Below are 22253 nucleotides of genomic sequence, written 5' to 3' on the forward strand. Positions count from 1 at the left end.
CCTTTTTCTTGTAATGTTTGTATCTAAATATTTACATAGTAGGTAAAATAATTACTATTTTAATTAATTATTTTTTTCTGTGCCCCAACCAGTTAAAATAGTGTGTATGTTCCATAAACTATACCTATTATAGTTTATATAAATGTCTTATTGAAATGGTGAACCCTTAGTATATTATTATCAAATTTTCCATGATAAAAAGTTGGAATTAAATTAATTATATATGTCCGTTTATATAATTATACCCTTTTTTCTTGAATAATTATACCTTTTAACACAATTTATCTTGTGTTTTACTTGTATCCCCCTTAAAACATATAAAATTTGTGAAAACTTTAGGGGTATGAACTCACCTTTGGTGTGTTCTTGTCTGAATACGAAGTGATAGCAGAAATCCTCGTGTTAGAACACGTGTATATAGCTGTATCCTAATAGTATTTAACACACAATATTTTGTGTAAATTAGTTAAACAAACAATTTAATTGTTAAATAATACTAATTTGTGTAAAGTTACATACAAGATATGGATGAATTTCATGGGATTTGTTTGATGGTTTCTGGGAATGTTTGAAGAACTGCTTGGATTTTGCTAGAAGATTTGAATATGTTATGAACACTTTTGAGAGAAAAGTTGCGAGATTTTTTAAGAATGCAATGAGAAATTAGGAGTATGATTTCGGTTGAATATATATATATATATATATATATATATATATATATATATGTGTGTGTGTGTGTGTGTGTGTTAAAATAGGATGTGACTCATGCATTGGGATTTCGGTCCATAGCACAACCGAGTACCATAGTGATTTTGGTCTATAGGGTTTTCGGTGAGGTTGGATCTCGGTGGGTGGGTTCTGGGTCTCGCATGGGTTCTCGGCCAAGAGGAGTTATCGGCTAAGTGGTTTTCAGTCCTAAATGCTTCACAAAGTGATTTCGGTTTTGGTGGGTTTTTGATTCCATAAACCGAAATCATAAAAGTCGGGTATAATTTATTATTAAGTTTTAACTATTTGATTTTTGTTATAACAATTGACTTTTAATTAACTTTCTTTGATTTTTATTGACTTTCTTTGACTTTCAATGATCCGAAATAACTGGTTGTTAAACTTTTATTGCAAAAGGTTACGAAAATGGTAATAGAATTACTATATACCTTGATAACTATTACAAAAATCTAAATTTTGTAGGATTGACGAAGAAATAACATAAGACGCTCATGAGTTAGATATTTAGGAAGATTATGATGGTATGTCTAATTATTATTCAATCATAGATGATGTCTCTAAAGAAGAAATTTTTTTGTAAATAGTGTCCACATATCATTTGTTGAAAAGTAGTAGTACTAATGAAATGGCCCCATATGTTGAAGAAGAGGACATTTTTAATCTAGAAACTTATCAAATCCAAACGTTATTTTATAAAAGAAATATTTATAAAAAGGTTATATATGTTATTAATTGCTCAAACGGTTAAACTTAATACTAGTTATTTAATTTAAAATTTGATCGTTTCATATTTATAAAATTTAGATTTTATAAAATAACATAGTTAAAATGTGATTTTAAATCAAAAATATATCAAGACTTATTAGATGCATGCAAGAATCATTATAAAATATGTTTTCTAATCAATAATTATAAAAACATGAAAGAACCCTTATTAATCCTCAAATCTATTCAGTCCATTTTTAAAGCACTTGCACATTTCTTGATATGCTAGTAGGATAAAGAATACCTAACTGATTAGTGTTTTGTTTTGATGGTGGAGGTGTACTCGCAATTTCTATAACCAAGTTATATACCGATTACACAAAATTTTCAAATATGATGATTTGATCAAAAACCTTTTCTGATAATGGATACCCAAGCAAGAAAGATCTAAGGCATATATGAGATCGAATATGTCTATTAAATTGTGTTACTAGCAATCCCATAAAACTAGGAATTATATAGTAAAATATAATTCATAACCGTTAACTATGTAGTTGGATTCAAATGAATTAGATAATGGATACATAAACATTTATTTGTTTTGCAACATGGATCCTCCACTTCGATAATTAATGTTTTTAGAAACTAAAAGGTTATTAATTATTAAAGAGTTAAATACTAAAAATAATAAACGAATTTTGCTAATTTTTTGTGGGTGAGAAAAAAAGCCAATCTCATTACCATGCATCGCTTTAATCTTAAAGATCTTCGTGAACATATAACATTCGACATATACAATTTATATGACTGGCTTCGTGTCATGAAAGAGAATCTCTAAAGGGATCAAGAATTATACACTATTAAAGTGCCTTTTCCTAAACAACCCGATATTACCCGTATAACTAAACATAATGCTTGGTGGAAGCATTGCAGTGATATTGAAGATGATTCAAAATGAGAATATGTTTGGTTATTACCGAGCTCTGGGAGGAACTGGAAGACGTAGAAGCATTTTCATAGATGGATCATGCTTCTTCTATGGAGAAGCAGGACACTGGAAAAGGAACCGTCCCTTTTATTTGAGAAGAAAGTCTGGAGACACTACCGCTTCATGTATCTACTAGATAAAACGTTTACTCTTCATATAACATTAAACTACTTTGTAGTTAATGTTAATTTAGTATTTTTATACGACTTGTAGATATATATAGAAGAGTACCCAGCTGAGCAAAAGCAAGTTGGAACTGCTGTCACACCCCCAAATCAGAACGACAGTAACGTCTGGGGGCGGATGGATTGACTTCGTGTATAGTATCATAACAGTTGGATATAAATGAATCACAACATCACAAACATTCATACATTGAGAATACAAGTTTACATTGTTTACAAACTTTGTTTACTCAAAAGTTAAGTACAAACATGACGTAGTGACGCATGCCCTCAAAAATGTTTTTGTTATACCTGCTCACTGGTTTCCTGAGAATACAAGTAGTTTTGAAAGCATCAACATTAAAGTTGGTGAGTTCATAAACGTTTTTATATGCATAAAATCAATAATGTTTCATTGTAATGGATAGCGTAAAGTTTTCCAGAAAATCCAATATTTTCTTAAATGTAAGATGTAGTCTTAAACTGTATGACCAAAAATGTAAGTTATACTGAACCGGGAAATAGTATGTAGTTTTAGTTTTATATAAAACAAATGAAGTGTAAGTTACTCTGTAAACCAAGTCATTTTGTTAATCCCTATGTGAGTTATTATAACCATGGTTAATATGACTGATATGCTTGAACAACGTTCTTCAAGCGTCCGAATTGCTAGACTTTTGTCACCCTAGACTTCCCGGTCTAACTGTAGCGAACAACTGAGGTGTGGGGTTGTAAATCCCGCATAGACCTATACACAACAGTCTCGCTCTCCCTCCAGGAGACTCTGGTTATAATGCAAGACTTAAGGTGTACTTTAGGTAAAGTACGGTGAAGGAATGTCTCACAAGCGCATCAACAGATTTACATGAACTATGACTCATTTTTCTAGTGAAAAATAATTATACCTTTGAAAACTAAATGTTTCCTATGAAATAAATGTGTAGTTTTGGGACTCTCCAAACTATACCAATTATAGTTTATCTTGAATGTTTGTTGAGACCATTTACATAATCTTTTATATAAATATAAAGATATTAACTTATCTAGTGTCAAAATATGAAAGTAAAACTTGATATCTATGGGATGAAACCCACCAAAATAGTAAGTGATTACAAAGTAACTATTTTTTCAAAACCATAATATTTTACAATCATATTTTCTTGATGATATTTGTAACATAATATAATTTATGTTTTTGGGTAACTTCGCATATCAAAACTATTTTATCACAAATGTTGTATAAAAGTAGTGATAATCTTATCGTGAACAAATAATGGGTTATACTTCAACATCAAGAAGTAACAACAAATATTCATGTAGTAAATAGATTTTTAGATTGTATTCCCTACCCACCCCCCTTAAAGGATGAAAAAGCTTGAAAATGTGGGGGTATGCACTCACCTTGAGTTGTTTTGTTGGTTGATTTGAAGAAGTGTTGCAAAGTTTTTCAAGCCTAAATACTTGAATGGAGTTGATGATCTTCATTGAAAATAATGTTATCCTAAGGTTTTAACACATTTAAAGTGTGTAATGGTATGATTTAAACATAAGAGTGTAAAGGATGCTAAGTGTAACATCTGAGATTTGAAGATATTATATTATTAATCATCTTAATTGAAGTGTGGAATGGTTTGGGTTGGGCTTGACCTTTGGGATTTATAAGTGGGCTAAGGAAGCTTCGTATGCTAGGCGTACATTGCCATGTACGCCCAACGTACTTGTGAGAATGAACTGCGGAGGCCATGTATGTACGCCCAGCATACGTATGCAACTCTTTAAAACCTTAAATTTAGGGTTTACTCCCTATATAAATAACATAACGCCTAATGGTTCAACCTCCCTTCACCCATAGCAAGCCTTCACGAAATCCCTAACCTCCTTTTATGTGTCTTTGTGATTAGGAAGCCATTTGAGAGTACTTTGCTGTTGTTTTGGTGTTGGATAAGGTGTCTAAGTCCATAACTATATTTGGTATGTACTTGACCAGACCCGACATTGTCCATTTGGGTTGCATGACATCATGTATTTGGATAACTAAAATGAGAGAAATAACACTTATGTTTTATTAATATATTATAAGTTCTAATATATTAATAATATTATTTAATTAGTATTGATCAAGAATTAATATAGAATTAATTAAGTGATCAAAAGATGACTAATTAAATATATGGGTTGATTATGTAAATCATCCATAACTTGTATAGTGGGCTAATGCTCCATGGATTATAAATTTGGGCTAAAACCCATAGGATTCTCCATGGGTGCTTCTTAGGAGTTACAAGCCCATGGGTCATGGAAATGAAGAGTCATGTCACACTAGGTTTTATATGGTGTAACCCTAGATGTAACACACTATATAAAGAACATGATATCATCTAAAATCGGTTACACATAAGAGAAGAAGAGGGCTAGGCCGATTTTGAAGTGTTCTACATTCTCTCAAAAGTTATTCCAAAGCACTTGGTGTTGTGTGAAACATTTGAGGCATCACACTTGGGGTGCTAGGCTCTCAAGGTTTTCAAGGAATCAAATCAGCTACAATGTATGTAATTCTAGCCATCTTTTATGTTAAAAGTTCCCCATGTGTGCTAGATAGGATTATGAACCTTAGAAATCATATTTTGCATGTATTTTAGACAAACATAGATCCAAGGTTTTCTAGGGTTGCATGTACACTTAGGGGTGTTAAAATGATCATAATCCATCAGTGGTATCAGAGCCTAGGCTTGTTTGTTAATACTTGATGCAAAATACTGTAAAAATCAAAATTTTAAGCTGTCTGCACAGGGAACTTGACGAGTCCAAGTGAATCTTCAACCAACTCGGCGAGTCAGTTTGTGCACTCGACGAGTTGGCCAGGCAGAATGAGAATTTTGATTTTTGTTGCTGGAAATGCACTAGAAACATTACCCTAAACTGTTTTGGTGTTGTAAAACTTTTTTTAGATGGTGTAATGGTTGTTCTAATCCATTTATAATGGCTAATATCAAAATTACATGATTATATGTGTTTATATGTTCTTGAAATTTTGATATGAATATTCATGTTGTTATGAGTTCTTGATAGATCATAGGAATTACATGTTTAATGCTTAATTCATGATCTTTATGTGTTTTAATGGAGTCCATAACTTGTCCTCAAGTTATGGATAACCAAAAGCCTCTTTGTTTTAAACCCATTAAAAGAACACACAAGTTACAAAAATGAAGAGTCTTCGTTTTAATAACTCATAAGTTATGAATTGAAGAGTTTTGTTAAGTTACAAAACTTGCCCTCAAGTTTTGGAACATGTAAAGTTATCTTAACAAACTTTAGTTCCAACCCCTAGATTTTTAAAAGTTAAAAATCAACCCTTATACTTTATAATATTATAAGTTAATAATATATATATATATATATATATATATATATATATATATATATATATATATATATGTATAAGATCAAGTTGTCTTACCGTTAGTAGGCCTCATTCACGAAGCCGGTCTATAAAGCGGGTATAAGGTTGATGCCTATAAAATGGCAGCTTAATAGGTGTCTACTCTCACCCACTGCTTCCTTGATCGGTAAAGGGTCGTTAGCCGAACGGGTAGGACAAGGACTTATAAAATTCTCATGAAAAGTATGATGAATATTATAAAGGAACTAAATGTTTTATTAAATTCCCAGTATTAGTTACTTTAGGAAAATGTGAATAAGGTGCTAATCCATGAAATTACATTTTACACTTTGTTTAAGTCATTAGTGGAGCATGTGTGGTTAACTGGCACACTAACATAGACTTAACAAGGTAGGTAAAGGGTGACTTAAGGTTTATTATAGGTCGGTGGAGCGCGTGTGGTTAACCAGCACATCGATTGAGTGATAAACAATAAGGGTACCAAGTGATTTGTATCGTTACCTCACACCTCGTTTTGCGATCCTCGGTATCCCAGTCACAAAACTTGGAGGGCACACTCGAGATTGACACATGCCTTTGAAAAGTTCATTGAATCTCAAAAGAATTTAGGAATTTCTAAGAACCAAGTAAAACGTAATCATTTATATATTTCAGTTTTTGGTGGAAATTGGTGAATCGTCATTCACTTACCTTTCAAATATGTTATAGCTTAGGTTACGACATCCCTCTTCTAAGCTTTGATATATTGTAATTGGATCCTAGCCTTAATATTACATTTGGGTGTTTTATTAAGGAATATCTTTATATCTAAACTAAACTTGTTTTCTTCTTTTCAGATGTCTTCCAACAACACTGCTTCTGGATCATACCCTACTGGTTCCTTTTCCTTCATGAACCTATGTGGGAGGGTCATCTTAGATGGTTCCTACTTTATGGATTGGATCCGAAACATCAGGATGGTGACTCGCTACGAGGACAGGGAATATGTCCTCGATAAGGAGCTAAAGGAGATTGATGAGTCCACTGCTACTCCCCAGGAGATTACTGACTTCCAGACTCATGAAAGAGATGCCACCAAAGTGGAATGCATCATGATGGCCACCATGATAGCTGAACTCCAGAAGTCCTATGAGGACTACTACCCTTTTAGGATGCACCAAGATATGATGGAAAGATACCATCAGAGTGCTCGCCAAGAGCGGTATGAAATAATCTCCTCCATGATAACAACCAGGTTGAAGGATGGAGAATCCGTCACGAGCCACATGCAGAAAATGAAAAGGTATGTGGATCGTTTGCTAAGCTTAATGTGAACTTCCCTGAGGAGCTAGAAATAGATATCATTTTGCACTCCTTACCATCGTTTTATGATCAATTCCACTTGACATACCACATGAATAAGGAAGAAGTCACACTCAGCAAACTTCAAAGACTCCTAAAGACCGCAGAAACAGGTCTTCAAGGTAAGTCGGTTGTTACAACTCCTACTCTTACTGGCAATCGGGAAAGGTAGAGGGAAGAAGAGGAAAAGCCCTTCAAAGGGTACCAAGGGTAAGACCTTTGATGACTCTTCTTCAAGTGGAACCAAGAAAGGTTTCGTCACTCCTTCTTCTGACCCAAAAGAGGTTGAATGCTTCTATTGCCATGAAAAGTTGCATTGGAAGCAGAAATGCCCAAAGTACCAGCAAGATGTGAAGGATGGGAAAGTCAAACCCAACCATGCAGGTATTTACACTATTCTATCTAATAACTCACCCTATTCTAACTCTTGGGGTCCTTGATACCGGTTGTGCTATTCATATCTGTTCTGATTTGCAGGGACTAAGAAGAAGTAAGAATGTGGAGCATGGATATATAAACTTGATCATGGGGAATTGGAAAGCTTCACCTGTCACCAAGATTGGAGTTTATTCTTTGTTGCTAAGTAGTGGGTTTACTTTAGATTTGAATAAATGTTGTTATTTGCCAGAAATGGCAAGAAATATTATTTCCTTTCATGCTTTGTATAAACAAGGGTTTACCTTTTCTTTTTATAATGAAATTGGTGCAATAAATGCTTTCTTTAATAATGTTCTTTATTTTAAAGCATTACCTTGTGATGGTGTGTATGAAGCTGTGTCTATTGTAGATAACCTAGGAAATAATATGTTGTGTATTGATTCTTCTAGTAATAATAACTTGGATAAAGCATCATTATGGCATTGTCGTCTTGGACATGTGAGCAAGAAACACATAGGCCAGTTCCAAAAGGATGGAGTCTTGGAGTCATATGACTTAAAGTCAGATGATAGTTGTGAATCATGCTTACTTGGAAAAATGACAAAGTCACCTTCACTGGTTTCTATTCTAGGGGTGAAGGTTTGTTGGATCTGGTACACACAGATGTGTGTGGATCCTTCAAATCTACCACAAGGGATGCTAATGGCTATTATTTGACTTTCACTGATGATTATAGTAGATATTGATATGGATATTTAATCAAGCATAAGTTAGAGACTTTTGAAAGGTTTAATGAGTTTAAACAGGAAGTCGAGAATCAATTGGGCAGGAACATTAAGATGCTTCGATCCGATCGTGGTGGTGAGTATCTTAGTATAGAGTTCCTCGACTATCTTAAGGAATGTGGGAGCATCTCACAATTGACACCTCCTAGGACACCACAGTTGAATGGTGTGGCTGAGAGGTGTAATCGAACCTTCATGGATATGGTTCGTTCCATGATGAGTCGAGCTTCGCTACCAATCTCATTTTGGGGGTATGCCTTAGAGACTGCCGCCCATATCATTAATTTGGTCCCTACAAAGAAAGTTGACAAAACTCCTCATCAGATGTCGACTAGTAAAGTTCCCAAACCGGACCACATCAAGATTTGGGGTTGCGAAGCTTTCGTGAGGGGCGAGACTCATGATAAGCTCGAACTTCGAAGTGAGAGGTGTATTTTCAGCGGCTACCCACATAAATCCCTTGGTTACCTCTTCTAAGAAACTTTGGGTTCGTAAATCGGCTTAATTTTTGCAGGTTATGCGTGACGAGTAGTTCGATGATGAATGGTACATAGACAGTGGCTGCTCGCGTTACATGACAGGGAGAAAGGAAGAGCTGAGGGAATTTCAGTCCGTTCAAGATGGTGGAAGTGTCAAGTATGGTAATAATTATTTTGGCACGATGAAAGGTTATGGTATGATCACTAATGCTAATTTCTCAATATGAAAAGTGGCATACCTTGAAGGTTTCCAACACAACCTTATCAGTGTTTCTCAACTGGTGGTTGGTACCGAGTCAAAAGTTGCGTTCGATGACGATGGCTCAGAGATTATTGAAAAGAAGATGAACAATATTCTGCTGAAATCGAAGCGAAAAGGAGAGATGTACCCTCTGAATCTCAATCCCATACGAGGGAAACCAACAGTTTGCTTGCTAATGAAGGCTCATTCAGACGAAAGCCGACTTTGGCACCGAAGACTCTCCCATCTCAATTTCAAAGACATCAACAAGCTAGTGCTTGGGGATCATGTTCGAGGTCTTCTTAGTCTGAAGTTTGACAAAGAACACTTGTGTGCTGTGTGTGAAATGGGAAAACAAAGTCGACAGAGTCATCCTTCTCGAGTCAATACAAAAATTATTGAACCACTAGAATTACTTCACGTTGATCTATGTGGTCCATCTTCAATCAAGAGCATTGGTGGTAACAGGTATATACTTGTAATAGTGGATAACTCTCTTGATTTACCTGGGTGTTCTTTTTGAGGCAGAAATCCGAGGCCACTCCCAAGCTTAGACTCTTTATCAAGAAGGTAGAAGTTCAAATACGAAAGGTAGTTCGAAACATCAGAAGTGACAACGGGTTGGAATTCAAGTACAAAGACTTTGAAAATTTTCTTGCAGAGAAGGGGACAACTCACAACTTCTTGGCTCCATATACTCCACCATAGAATGGAATTGTTGAAAGGCAAAACCGGTCTTTGTGTGAAGCATCCCGAACCATGCTTAACTTTGGTTCTCTACCTCTATATTTCTGTTCGGATGCCATTGCTACTACTTGCTACATGCAGAACAGATCTTATACCAACAAAGGTTTCTCCATCACTCCTTATGAAATCTTGAACAACCGAAAGCCTAATGTAAAGTTTTATCATGTGTTCGGTTCAAGATGCTTCATTTTCAATTCAAAAGAGCATCGAAACAAGTTTGACTTCATAGCCGATGAAGGAATCTTTCTGGGTTTTTCGTTAAACTCCAAAGCATATAGGGTCTTGAACAAGCGTTCAAAAAAATTGAAGAGACTTATTATGTCACCTTTGATGATAACTACATCAAGAAACTGAAGCCAACCAAAGGTTCTATGGAGGAAATATTTCCAAAATCTGGTCAAGCTACGGTACCAATCTCAAACCTCTTTGAGCAATATATGTTGCTGTTTGATGAACTAGAAAAGGCTATTCACTCTGAATCCAAAGCTGCAGATAACAAGGTAGACAACTTGAAGAAGATAATCGATGACGCTGCAAAGAAAATGGCAGATGAACAACCAATAACAACTAAAAAGCCTAACACAAGCGAACCTCCAAAAGATAGTTCTTATATTCAGGGGGAGGGTTCGTCTTTTCCAAATAACCAAGATTCACTATTCCAAGGGGAGAGTCCGTCATCATCAATACCAACCGAAAGTTAAGTCTAGAGGGAGAATTCTGAGCCTAAAGCTGAGGAAGCTTCATCATTCGAGGGGGAGAATGCAAATTCATACGATGATGAAACTCAGTCAGAATTCAAAGAAGAAGTGAATGCTGAACTGGATCCCTCTTATGATCCTAATTTCCCTCCTCTCACCAAATTGACCAAAGATCATCCACAAACACAAATTATTGGTAAATCAATGGAAAAGGTACTCACACGATCACAACTAAAAGCGAAAAAAACTGCACTATTCTCTAAAGTGGAATTTTGCATGTTTAATTCGTTCGTCTCCAAGGTTGAACTGAAGATGATCAACACTGCACTCTATCATTCTGATTGGGTACAAGTGATGCAGGACAAACTCAATGAGTTCAAGCAAAATAAAGTGTGGATACTGATTCCAACACCAAAGGAGGCTTCTGTGGTTGGACTAAAGTGGGTTTTCAGGAACAAGATGGATAAGGAAGGAAATGTGATTCACAACAAGGCAAGATTGGTTGTGAAAGGTTACTATCAAGAGGAAGGCATAGATTACAAATAGACATTTGCTCCAGTAGCAAGGCTAGAATCAGTTCATATTTTTCTCGCCTATACTGCACACAAGAACTTTGAAGTATTCTAAATGGATGTGAAGTGTGCCTTCTTAAATGGAGAACTGGAAGAGACGGTGTATGTAGAGCAACCACCGAGTTTCGTGAACGAGAAGTTTCCAAATCACTGCTATATTCTGGATAAGGTAGTATATGGTCTTAAGCAAGAACCAAGGGCATGGTATGAAACTCTAACTAGATTTCTCAAATTGTCAAAGTTTAAACATGGTTCGGTTGACCCAACCTTCTTTCGTAAGAGAGAGGGTGACCACCCTATGATCATTCAAATTCACGTTGATGATATCATCTTCGGTTCCAAAAATCGTGGCTTAACAGTTGAATTTAGGAAGTTGATGGAGACTAAATTTGAAATGAGCTCAATGGGTCCTATTGACTTTTTCCTTGGCTTGAATATTAGACAGGGACCCGAAGACAATTTCATTAATTAAGAGGCTTACACGAAGATCTTTTTTGCCAAGTTTGGAATGATGGGAGATTCGAAAGTAAAGGTTCCTATGGTGTTTGGCACTAAGTTAACACCTTCTCTGGAAAAACTAGTTGCTGACATGACCCTCTATCGTCAGATGCTAGGGTCCCTAATGTATCTAACAGCGAGTCGACCAGACATAATGTTCTATGTATGTTATTGTGCTAGGTTTCAAACTAATTTACGCGAACCTCACCTGCTAGCTGTGAAGAATATCTTTCGATACGTGAAGAGAACCTCTTCTCTCGGTCTATGGTACCCAGCCAAGTCGGGATTCTTTGTCCAAGCATTCTCAGACGTTGATCTAGGAGGATGTGGACTGGACCAAAAGAGTACCACTGGAGGATGCCAATTTCTGGATGGCAAACTTGTTAGCTGGCAGTCCAAGAAACAAACTTGTGTGTCTCTCTCCACTGCCAAAGCAGAATATATAGCCGCAACATCGTGCACATCAGTGGTCATTTGGATACATAGTCAACTTCGGGACTATGGCTTGAACATGAATAAAATCCCACTATATTGTGACTCAGAGAGTGCAATTAGGCTTTTTCATAACCCAATACAACACTCAAAGATGAAACACATAGTACTAAAGTATCACTTTATCAAAGATCATGTGGAAGATGGTAATGTAGAAATTCATTTCGTAAGAACCACTAATCAATTGGCTGACATCTTTACTAAGTCCTTTCCTGAAGCAAGTTTAAATAAAATCCTACAAGGCTTAGGAATGATGGAAGCTGAATCTGTATCAAAATCTCTTTCGCCTCAATAAAAGTTGGAAGCAAAATAGATCGAACGCTCAGTCCATTTCGGGTTCGGTTCTTTTGGGAACCGAAATGAACCGAACGCTCGGTCTATTTCGGGTTTGGTCTTACTGATCTCGGTTCGCTTCTCATCTTCAAGTGATGGTTTTGGTTGTATAGTATATACACACTCTTTTTCTCCTAATTTATTTTATGTTTTTACTTTTATTTTCAAAAAATCCAAAAACATATATTTTTTTTGTTTTTAATTCTCTTTAAGAAAATCCTATAAAATTCAAAAATATTTTTTCAATTCTGTTTTTTTTTCTTTTCAGAAAATGCAAACCATAATTCAATAATATTTTCTTTATTTTATTTCAAATTATTTTAGTATTAATCTAATCCATGTATATAGACCATTCTCAATGATGGAGCTGGTGTAGGTATAATTCTTTATCTTTGCATTAGCTAACTGTCCTAGAAGCATGTTGTTGTATGTTGACCCAAGCCTCAATAGATTCTGAGTGAAGCCTTAATGACTCGATAAATACCAATCATGTCTTCCCAGTTAGGCTGTCAAATTCACTATAATCATGAGCTACCTTACTCTTCCTTAAATTGAGTTAAGAGTTTTTCTGCTTGGTCCAATTTTATAGCAGATGTACATTCGTTCTTTAACCACCTCAAACTTATTCTCCATTAATCATTCATTTCATAAATGTAATCGTTGAGACTATCAGCACTACCATCGAGGTTTATGGTTACACAACTTCTGTGTTAATGATCTTAGTTTCGTGTCACTACGTGTTAAGTGAAACCCAAAATTCAATACCTATAATGCATTGACGGTAAACAATTTAATGTTCTAGCTTTCACCTTTAAATTAACGAAACCACTTTTGTGGAAGTACCTTGAAATCTCCTTCTATTTTGGAGAGATCCTTATGAAAATGTCTATCACCAGGACGTTTCTTCCCATAGGATCCAATTTTTAATTTTTTTGAGATTTCTAATTAACTATTGTCAACAAGTCACTGAATATGATCCAAACCTACTTGTTTAAAAGGCCAGATCGGTCTCACAAGTACTTCGCTCTATTTTCGGTCTTATGTCCAGTACCGAAACCTGAATTGAAGCGGAAGCCACCCTTAATAGCCTTATATAAAAAAGATGCCTTTCAATGCGTCTTAACAAGTATGTGATCGTAATTTAACGGGAATCCACACAAGCACTTTGAAGTCTTTCTTGACTTTGAAGGAAGAGATTCGTGCCCGGGATCACACTATCTTGCACGAAAATCTTGGATTTTCCAAAACTCTAGTTCGGTTATTCACAATCTATTCATAAATATATAGCTTCGGTTCCTAACGATGTAATTCCGTTATTTTCAAACGAGAATGGGTCAGCATATTGCCTTGATTAATTATGGCGATAACGATTCCATTAATGGTACAAGGGGTGAGTCAGCAGGAAGTCCAATCGAGTGTAAATTTGAAAAAGAGGATAAGTACGGAAATGTGCATGAATTTGAACCATTACCCAGTCATGCGTCACCACCTACTTTATTGGGGCTACTTATTGTCAAATCTCGTCTTTTTATGCGTCGTTTCCCAAAAAGGAGGAATCATTGCTCTGTATTTTTCTCTCTCCACATAATCGTATATAAGAGATTTGATTACCGTGATCTTATTCTTTACCATTGTTCAACTCTCTCAAGCAAAAGAAGGCAATTTCAGGCGATTCGACTTTCACTGTTCATCTTCCTCTTCGTCAAGCTTCAACAAAGGCAGACTCTTCTTCAGCTCAAGAAACCTCTGCCCGCTCCATTCTTCTCTCAATCAAGCCTAATCAAAACTTATTGATCGATCTCACACTGTTCCTCTATGATACTTACATGTATCAAGTGGTGGAATGTATTAAGTATTCCCCACTCATCAACACTCTATCAACGGTGGAAGTCGTACCCATGGCGTGCCTCTCAACAACATACTCCACTGCTACTTACGACAAAGCTGCAAAAAAGATTTATTTTGATATTCTCAACCAGAATTCATCAATCTCAAAGAACCAATTCTGCTCACTACTAGGGCTTTGGTGAATACTTATTCCATCTCCATAGGTCAGCTCTTTTTGATGTTCTACAACATGGGGTACACTGAAACCCTAACCACTGTGACTAAGGTCAAGAAATCGTGCCTTCCTCCTCAATGGAATGTACTTTTCACCCTAATTTTTAAAGGTCTTTCAGAACGAAGTGCAGGCTCAGATGGTGCTAGCAAGTCTTTCATGAATTTGCTTTATGGGTTGTACCATGGTATCAACCTTGATTATGGGTCGGTTTTATGGCTTCAACTAGCACAAAGCTTGTCATCTGCCTCTCGCCATACAGAGATTTCTTGTGTCTGGTTCTGGACCATTGTCACTCAATAGACAATGGAGCGCTTTCATGTTCCAATCATGGCAGATTCCTTACTCTCCTCCATCGCTACATTTCACACCAGGAAGATAATTTTCACTGATCCCTCGAAGTATTTCTTCATTGGCTCTATTCCAGAGTTAATGTACGCTTGTGTATCCACTAAAAGCAAGATCATTCAGGAGTACAAGAAGCTCCCTTCATCTGGTCCAAGGGAACTTACTCCTGAAATGCTAAGGTCTATTGAAGAAGAAGACAAGCCTGCTAAGAGGGGTAAAAAGAAAGAAGTGAAAAAAGGCGAAAAAGGAGCTAAAGTTTCAAAGGTGCAGACTCCAAAGAAGCGAAAGTCTGCGATGGCAGCACCTTCCCTGCCCAAGCAGAAGAAGGCAAAGAAAGCAGTCAGTAAGCTTATTCTTGCTTCATCAAGCAACTCAGACTTAGAGTACGTGCCTACTGGTCATCATCTTATCGTTCAACCCGACGAAAGCAATCATAGAGCGAAAGCTTAGATGATGAAGGTGTTGGGTTGTGAGCATTCTAACACTCCTAAGTATACATGCAACCCTAAATGCCTTGGATCTATGTTTTCTCTGTTATACATGCAAATATGAACTTTCCAAGGTATTATCCTAATCTAGCATACAAAACAATGAATATAACAAGATAGAATACATACCTCTTTGATGTAGAATGTCTTCATGAAGCTTGAGTACCTAGTTCCCCAAGTGTGACACCTCAAATGGTTCACACAGACCAAATGCACATGGAATGACTTGAGAGAACATACACACTTCATGAAATCGGCTAGCCCTTCCTATCACACATAGTTGCCGATTTTCCCTAGAATATGATCTTTATATAGTGTCACAATTAGGGTAAACCCTAATTGTCATGGCTTTCTATTTCCTTGGATCCATGGTTTCAAATACACCATGGAGCATCCTATGGGTTTTAGCCCAACTTGATAATCCATGGAGTCTTAGCCCACTATACAAGTATGGATGATTTACACAATCAACCCATATATTTAATTAATCTTCTTTTGATCACTTAATTAATCCTAGATTAATTATTGATCAATACTAATTAAATAAACTTATTAACATATTAGAACTTATAATATATTAACAAACCTTAAGTGTTATTTCTCTCATTATAGTATATCCAAATTCATGATGCCATGCAACCCAAATGGACCATGCCGGGTAGGATCAAGTCTTACCAATTATAGTTATGGACTTAGACATTAATCCAACAGTCTCCCACTTGGATAAGTCTAAAACTATTATTGCGTATGACTTCAAGAACCGACTGGCAATCGTAGCTCTCAAAATCTTCTGTCGAACTCTGACCTTGCCGATGATCTCTGACCTTTGTCAATGATTTGTCCATTAGATAAGGGATCATATATTCCTCCATTCTATATATCATATGGACTGAGACATGGATTATAATCATTCTCTCTGTCCGTTTGTTGTTTCCCGATTTCCGATTTATGATGATTGACTAATTGAACAAATCAAATCAGTCCTGGCCCGGCCGAGTACTTCCATTTGTCATCATCAAATCATCGAGGGGCCCACATATATCCCTTTTATCCCGAAGGTAAAAGGAATGGATAAACTTCGACTCATATAACTTATTCTACTACTTGTTGAATCATACACAAAGGCACGTTTTATAACCTCGAGTTACCAATGCGTTTTCGTGCAATCAATGTATTACCAACTCATAGTAACAACTCATATCCCTAGGTTTGAAGAATATAAGATATTATCGTCTCATGATCACTCATGATATAATCCATGAAGTGATTCCAATGAGCGCGGGTTGAATCCAAGACTCAGAACTTATGAGCACTCATGAGTGTTGTAGCCCTTTGTCCAACATCTTAGACCTCTACAAGCCAACCCATGATAGTCTTAATTCACATCTACTTCCAACATATAATCGATTGTGGATGGTTTGAATAACTTAGTCAATCAGGAAGAACGACCTAGTTATTCTGGAAGTCAAAACATGCAAAATGAAACGCAATAATAATTGAATCTAATATGGTTTACAAACCTATGAACATAAATAAAACACTTTTTATTTATCACCATATGATTAGACATTATTCATTGTATACTGTTTCAGCTATCAACTTTATTCTTGAATTTAAAACAATAGTTGTCCCATGCTCCAAGCATGTACACTATGTTTTCTAAACACTAGTCATTCCATACACCAAGTATGCATACTATGTTTGTCTATGATCTTTACTTTGTGAAATAGATCAATTGAACATAATTTCAATGATCCTCTTTTCACAGTCCCAAATCCTTACTGTAAATGCAAGAATTCCAAATTCATGCCATTTACTGAAATCTATTAGATTCTAAACTTATGTGCATAGATCCTCTTGTAATGATTATTCACAAAGTCATAAAGACTTGAAATCAACCATTACAGAGCCTTCCAAAGGAGATCAGCTCCTTGGAAACATCCTTCTTGCATTAAGTTTCCTAATCTTACACAGATTGAATAATTTATAACTTTGAAACATTTCCATATTCCATTTTGACTATCACTTCTGAACAAGAGTTGCCTCCTTACAGATTATGTTAATATGGTCCTTCCAGAATTATCACTATAATTCCAACTGTCCTTGAGCAACCAATCTTTAGTAAACCTTTGATTGTCCTCGACAATTGTTTAATCCTTTTAGTCATATCCAATTCTAGACCTTTTCCCTTCTTAATGCCCTAGGCATTTGGAAAATTTTAGAAAGGATGAATATAACACATGTAATCGATCCTATATCCGAAGCATATGGGACACGATTTATGATGTCTCACATAAAGACTAAACTAGTCTTTTGCTATAACATTTCCATTTCTATATTCCAAGTTCTCATAATTCAGATTATGAAAAGGGATGTCGTAATCATAATCGAATTTTAGAATGCAAATAATGGACCCATATATAGAATTTCCTTATGTTGAGCCATTCCAACATGAAATTCATATATATATATATATATATATATATATATATATATATATATATATATATATATATATATATCCTTGATTAAATATGATTAAAACCTCAATCTAAGCTTTTAGATTTGAGATGAAGTATAATTTCCTCTCCCTTAATTATAGCAAAACAACTCTTTCCCAATTGAAACTTTTTGTTTTCTATAATTAAGATCGCTAACTTGCAATGTTTATCATAATTATCATGCTCCCACTAACATGATGATTATTAGCATAACACTTATGCTCCCACTAGCTTTGACATGTACTAAGAAATCAGCTGGACTTCTAGAAATCAATACTTTATTGACTTTCTTACCAAGGTTAAGATTTATGATACTAGATTGCTTTGGTAAAACTTTATCATAATCATACACCTTATCTTAGATAACTCACAGGTATGTCTAAACAATTTGAAGAACTATGAAAAGGGATGCTGTAATCATAGTATTGATTATTTAGACCTTTGCCACTTCTCACAAGTCCATGTTAGTGTGCCGGTAAACCACACACGCTCCACCAACGACTTTGAGATTGCAAATATCACAATTGCTATCTAACTAAAATCTACTTAGTGAAAGTGTTTCCTCACCATCATTTTCATGAATCAGAGAGAAACCTTATGACACTTAGATTTAATGGTGTATGTGTTCTTATCCATTTGAATTGTCAAAACCATAGTCACAAGACAAGGATAATGTCAAATCCAAACTCATATGGACTGAACTCAATCTTAATTTCTTTCCATCTGGCAGCTCAAGGGCCTGCCATTGCTTCCAAGTTGTTGTGCAACCAATTGAGACTCTAAGAACTCATATGCAAAGCCAAGTTTAACTGGAATGGGCACAGAATATGTCAACACGGTAGGTAATCAACCTCAAGTCGTGTGCTAGTGAAGAACTTCTGGTTTTATTTTTGATTAGTTCTTGAGACTTTCAATACCTTTAATACTACCACTGTCCTCTTGACATATAAGACTTTCTTGTCAGATATTCAAGAGATAAAACATCACAACTTACCAATTTCAAATATACAAGAGTAGAAAACTTTTACTCTTACATTTGACATGTGTGTTAAACCTTCTCTAAGACATTTCAATCAACTTACAATCTTGGAGTATGACTCTAAGACTTGTTTTGGAACGAAGTATAACTCATCTTCTTGATTTAACCATTTCAACAATTCAAGATTCCTCTTCTTAGTCATAAGAACGCACTAAGATTTCCTTCGAGATTTAATTGTGCTATGGTTTCTTAATCATTAAGATGATCACAAAAACTGATACTAAAGTACTCTCTCATCTTTTCAGATTTGAGAAACTTTTATCTTTCTGTTTAAGTTGATTCTTCTTATTCGCTCTGTCATACATTGGAACCTTTTTCCAATGTCTCAGAATTACACTTAAGCTTGTAAGTATAACCATATTTACTGAGCTTTAGTAAATTATGACGAATAATATTATCGATCTTTTGTGGTGGACTTGACCAATGCACAAGAATGTGTACTCTATCCCTTAGTCCTTTACTTGACTCACACATCCATGTGAGGAAGTAGTTAGTCTTAATTTTACCAATGCTTGAAAGTTCTCATCCATCATGCTGTACAACTTTCATGATTCCAAGTTTCTATCCAACTGAAACTTGAGTGATGAAAATCTTTCCTTATTTGGTAAATTTAGACACTATCACAAATGAAAGAATCAAATTCATATTTCCACTCTTGCTCTTCATGGAATCTTATAAGCAACAAAAATTGTCACAAATGTCATTTTAAGGATATTTTAAAATAAATAAAATCAAAATTTTTCCTTATATTTTAAAAACTTTGTGGAAAAACTATCTTTACAATGCAAAAGCACATAAAAACTTTGTTGTTATCTATTCCTAAGAAAAATATCATAACTCCAAAGAAGTAGCTCAAGAATCCGATCTTCAAACTATGTGATAGAAATCCATCTACGCGATCAGATTCAACATATTCTTTCTTTAAGTTTCTTCACTTTTTCTTTGTTCTTAAAACTGTTGGGTTTTGAGCATTCTAACACTCCTAAGTGTACATGCAACCCTAAATACCTTGGATCTATGTTTTCTCTATTATACATGAAAATAAGAACTTCCAAGGTATTATCCTAATCTAGCATACAAAACAATGAGTGTAATAAGATAGAATACATACCTCTTTGATGTAGAAAGTCTTCATGAAGCTTGAGTGCCTAGTGCCCCAAGTGTGACACCTCAAATGGAATCAAAATCACCAAAACACTTAGAATAACTTGAGAGAATTCTACAACTCATGAAATCGGCTAGCCCTTTCACTTCACACACTAGTAGTCGATTTTGGTCAAGAATAAGATGCTTATATTGTTAGGGTTACACCATGTAAACCCTAATTGACATGGCCTTTCATTTCCATGATCCATGGGTACAAATACACCATGGAGCATCCATGGACCATCCTATGGGTTTTAGCCCAACTTGATTATCCATGGAGCATTTGCCCGCTATACAAGTATGGATGATTTACACAATCAACCCATATATTTAATTAGTCTTCTTTTGATCACTTAATTAATCCTAGATTAATTCTTGATCAATACTAATTAAATAATCTTATTATTCTTATTATTAATATACTAGAACTTATAATATATTAATAACCATAAGTGTCTTATTTCTCTCATTATAGTCTATCCAAGTGCATGATGGTATGCAACCCAAATGGACCATGCCGGGTCGGGTCAAGTCTTACCAATTATAGTTATGGACTTAGACATTAATCCAACAGTCTCCCACTTGGATAAGTCTAAAACTATTATTGCGTATGACTTCAGGAACCAACTGGAAATCGTAGCTCTCAAAAGCTTCTGTCGAACTCTGACCTTGTAGATGAACTCTGACCTTTGTCAATGACTTGTCCATTAGATAAGGGATCATACATTCCTCCATTCTAGATATCATATGTACTGAGACATGGATTATAATCATTCTCTCTGTCCATTTGTTGTTTCCCGATTTCCGATTTATGACGACTGACTAATTGAACAAATCAAATCAGTCCTGGCCCGGCCGAGCACTTCCATTTGTCATCATCAAATCATCGAGGGGCCCACAGATATCGCTTTTATCCCGAATGTAAAAGGAACGGATAAACTTCAACTCATATGGCTTGTTCTACTACTTGTTGAATCATACACAAAGGCATGTTTTATAGCACCGAGTTACCGAATGCGTTTTCGTGCAATCAATGTACTATCAACTCATAGTAACAACTCATATCTCTAGGTTTGAAGAATATAAGATATTATCGTCTCATGATCACTCGTGATAAAATCCATGAAGTGATTCCAATGAGCGCGGGTTGAATCCAATACTCAGAACTTATGAGCACTCATGAGTGTTGTAGCCCTTTGTCCAACACCATAGACCTCTACAAGCCAACCCATGACAGTCTTAATTCATATCTACTTCCAACATATGACCGACTGTGGATGGTTTGAATAACTTAGTCATTCCGGAAGAATAACCTAGTTTATTCGGGAAGTCAAAACATGCAAAATGAAACACAATAATAATTGAATCCAATATGGTATCAACTCTTTGATTACACATTATACATTGTGTACTGTTTCAGCTATCAATTTTATTCTTGAATTTAAAACAATAGTTGTCCCATGCTCCAAGCATGTACACTATGTTTTCTTAAACACTAGTCATGCCATACACCAAGTATGCATACTATGTTTGTCTATGATCTTTACTTTGTGACCTAGATCAATTGAACATAACTTCAATGATTCTCTTTTCACAGTCCCAAATCCTTACTGCAAATGCAAGAATTCCAAATTCATGCCATTTACTGAAATCTGTTAGATTCTAAACTTATATGCATTGATCCTCTTGTAATGATTATGCACAAAGTCATAAAGACTTGACAACAAACATTACAGAGCATTCCAAAGGAGGTCAACTCCTTGGAAATATCCTTCTTGCATTAAGTTTCCTTAATCTTACACAGATTGAAAATTCTAACTTTGAAACATTTCCAGATTCCATTTTGACTATCACTTCTGAAAAAGAGTTGCCTCCTTATAGATTATGTCAATATGGTCCTTCCAGAATTGTCATTATACTTCCAACTGTCCTTGAGCCACCAATCTTTGGTAAACCTTAGATTGTCCTCGACAATTGTTTAATCCTTTTAGTCATATCCAGTTCTAAACCTTTTCCCTTCTTAATGCCCTAGGCATTTGGAAAATTTTAGAAAGGATGAATATAACACATGTAATCGATCCTATATCCGAAGCATATGGGACACGATTTATGATGTCTC

General features: G+C 35.4%; 1 protein-coding gene across 1 annotated transcript; it reads left to right on the forward strand.

Annotated features, from left to right (window-relative positions):
* Positions 1 to 9559: 9559 nt before the first annotated feature.
* LOC145099660 (uncharacterized) lies at positions 9560 to 11204 on the forward strand. The gene is made up of 5 exons (XM_079037194.1): positions 9560 to 9681; positions 9738 to 9804; positions 9875 to 10063; positions 10239 to 10584; positions 10690 to 11204. The coding sequence occupies exons 1-5, from the start codon at positions 9560 to 9562 to the stop codon at positions 11202 to 11204; spliced, it is 1239 nt and encodes a 412-aa protein (XP_078893320.1).
* Positions 11205 to 22253: the final 11049 nt, after the last annotated feature.

The sequence above is a fragment of the Lactuca serriola genome, chromosome 4, assembly GCF_051521515.1.
Source record: "Lactuca serriola cultivar US96UC23 chromosome 4, Lser_US96UC23_V15, whole genome shotgun sequence".
Lineage (NCBI taxonomy): Eukaryota > Viridiplantae > Streptophyta > Magnoliopsida > Asterales > Asteraceae > Lactuca > Lactuca serriola.

Excerpts from the sequence above, each read along its gene's own strand:
- LOC145099660 (XM_079037194.1), top strand. The coding sequence starts at position 9,560 with ATGGGAAAACAAAGTCGACAGAGTCATCCTTCTCGAGTCAATACAAAA. Across the intron at positions 9,682-9,737 it reads AAGAGCATTGGTGGTAACAG|GCAGAAATCCGAGGCCACTC; the intron begins GTATATACTTGT and ends GTTCTTTTTGAG. Across the intron at positions 10,064-10,238 it reads CAGATCTTATACCAACAAAG|GGTCTTGAACAAGCGTTCAA; the intron begins GTTTCTCCATCA and ends CAAAGCATATAG.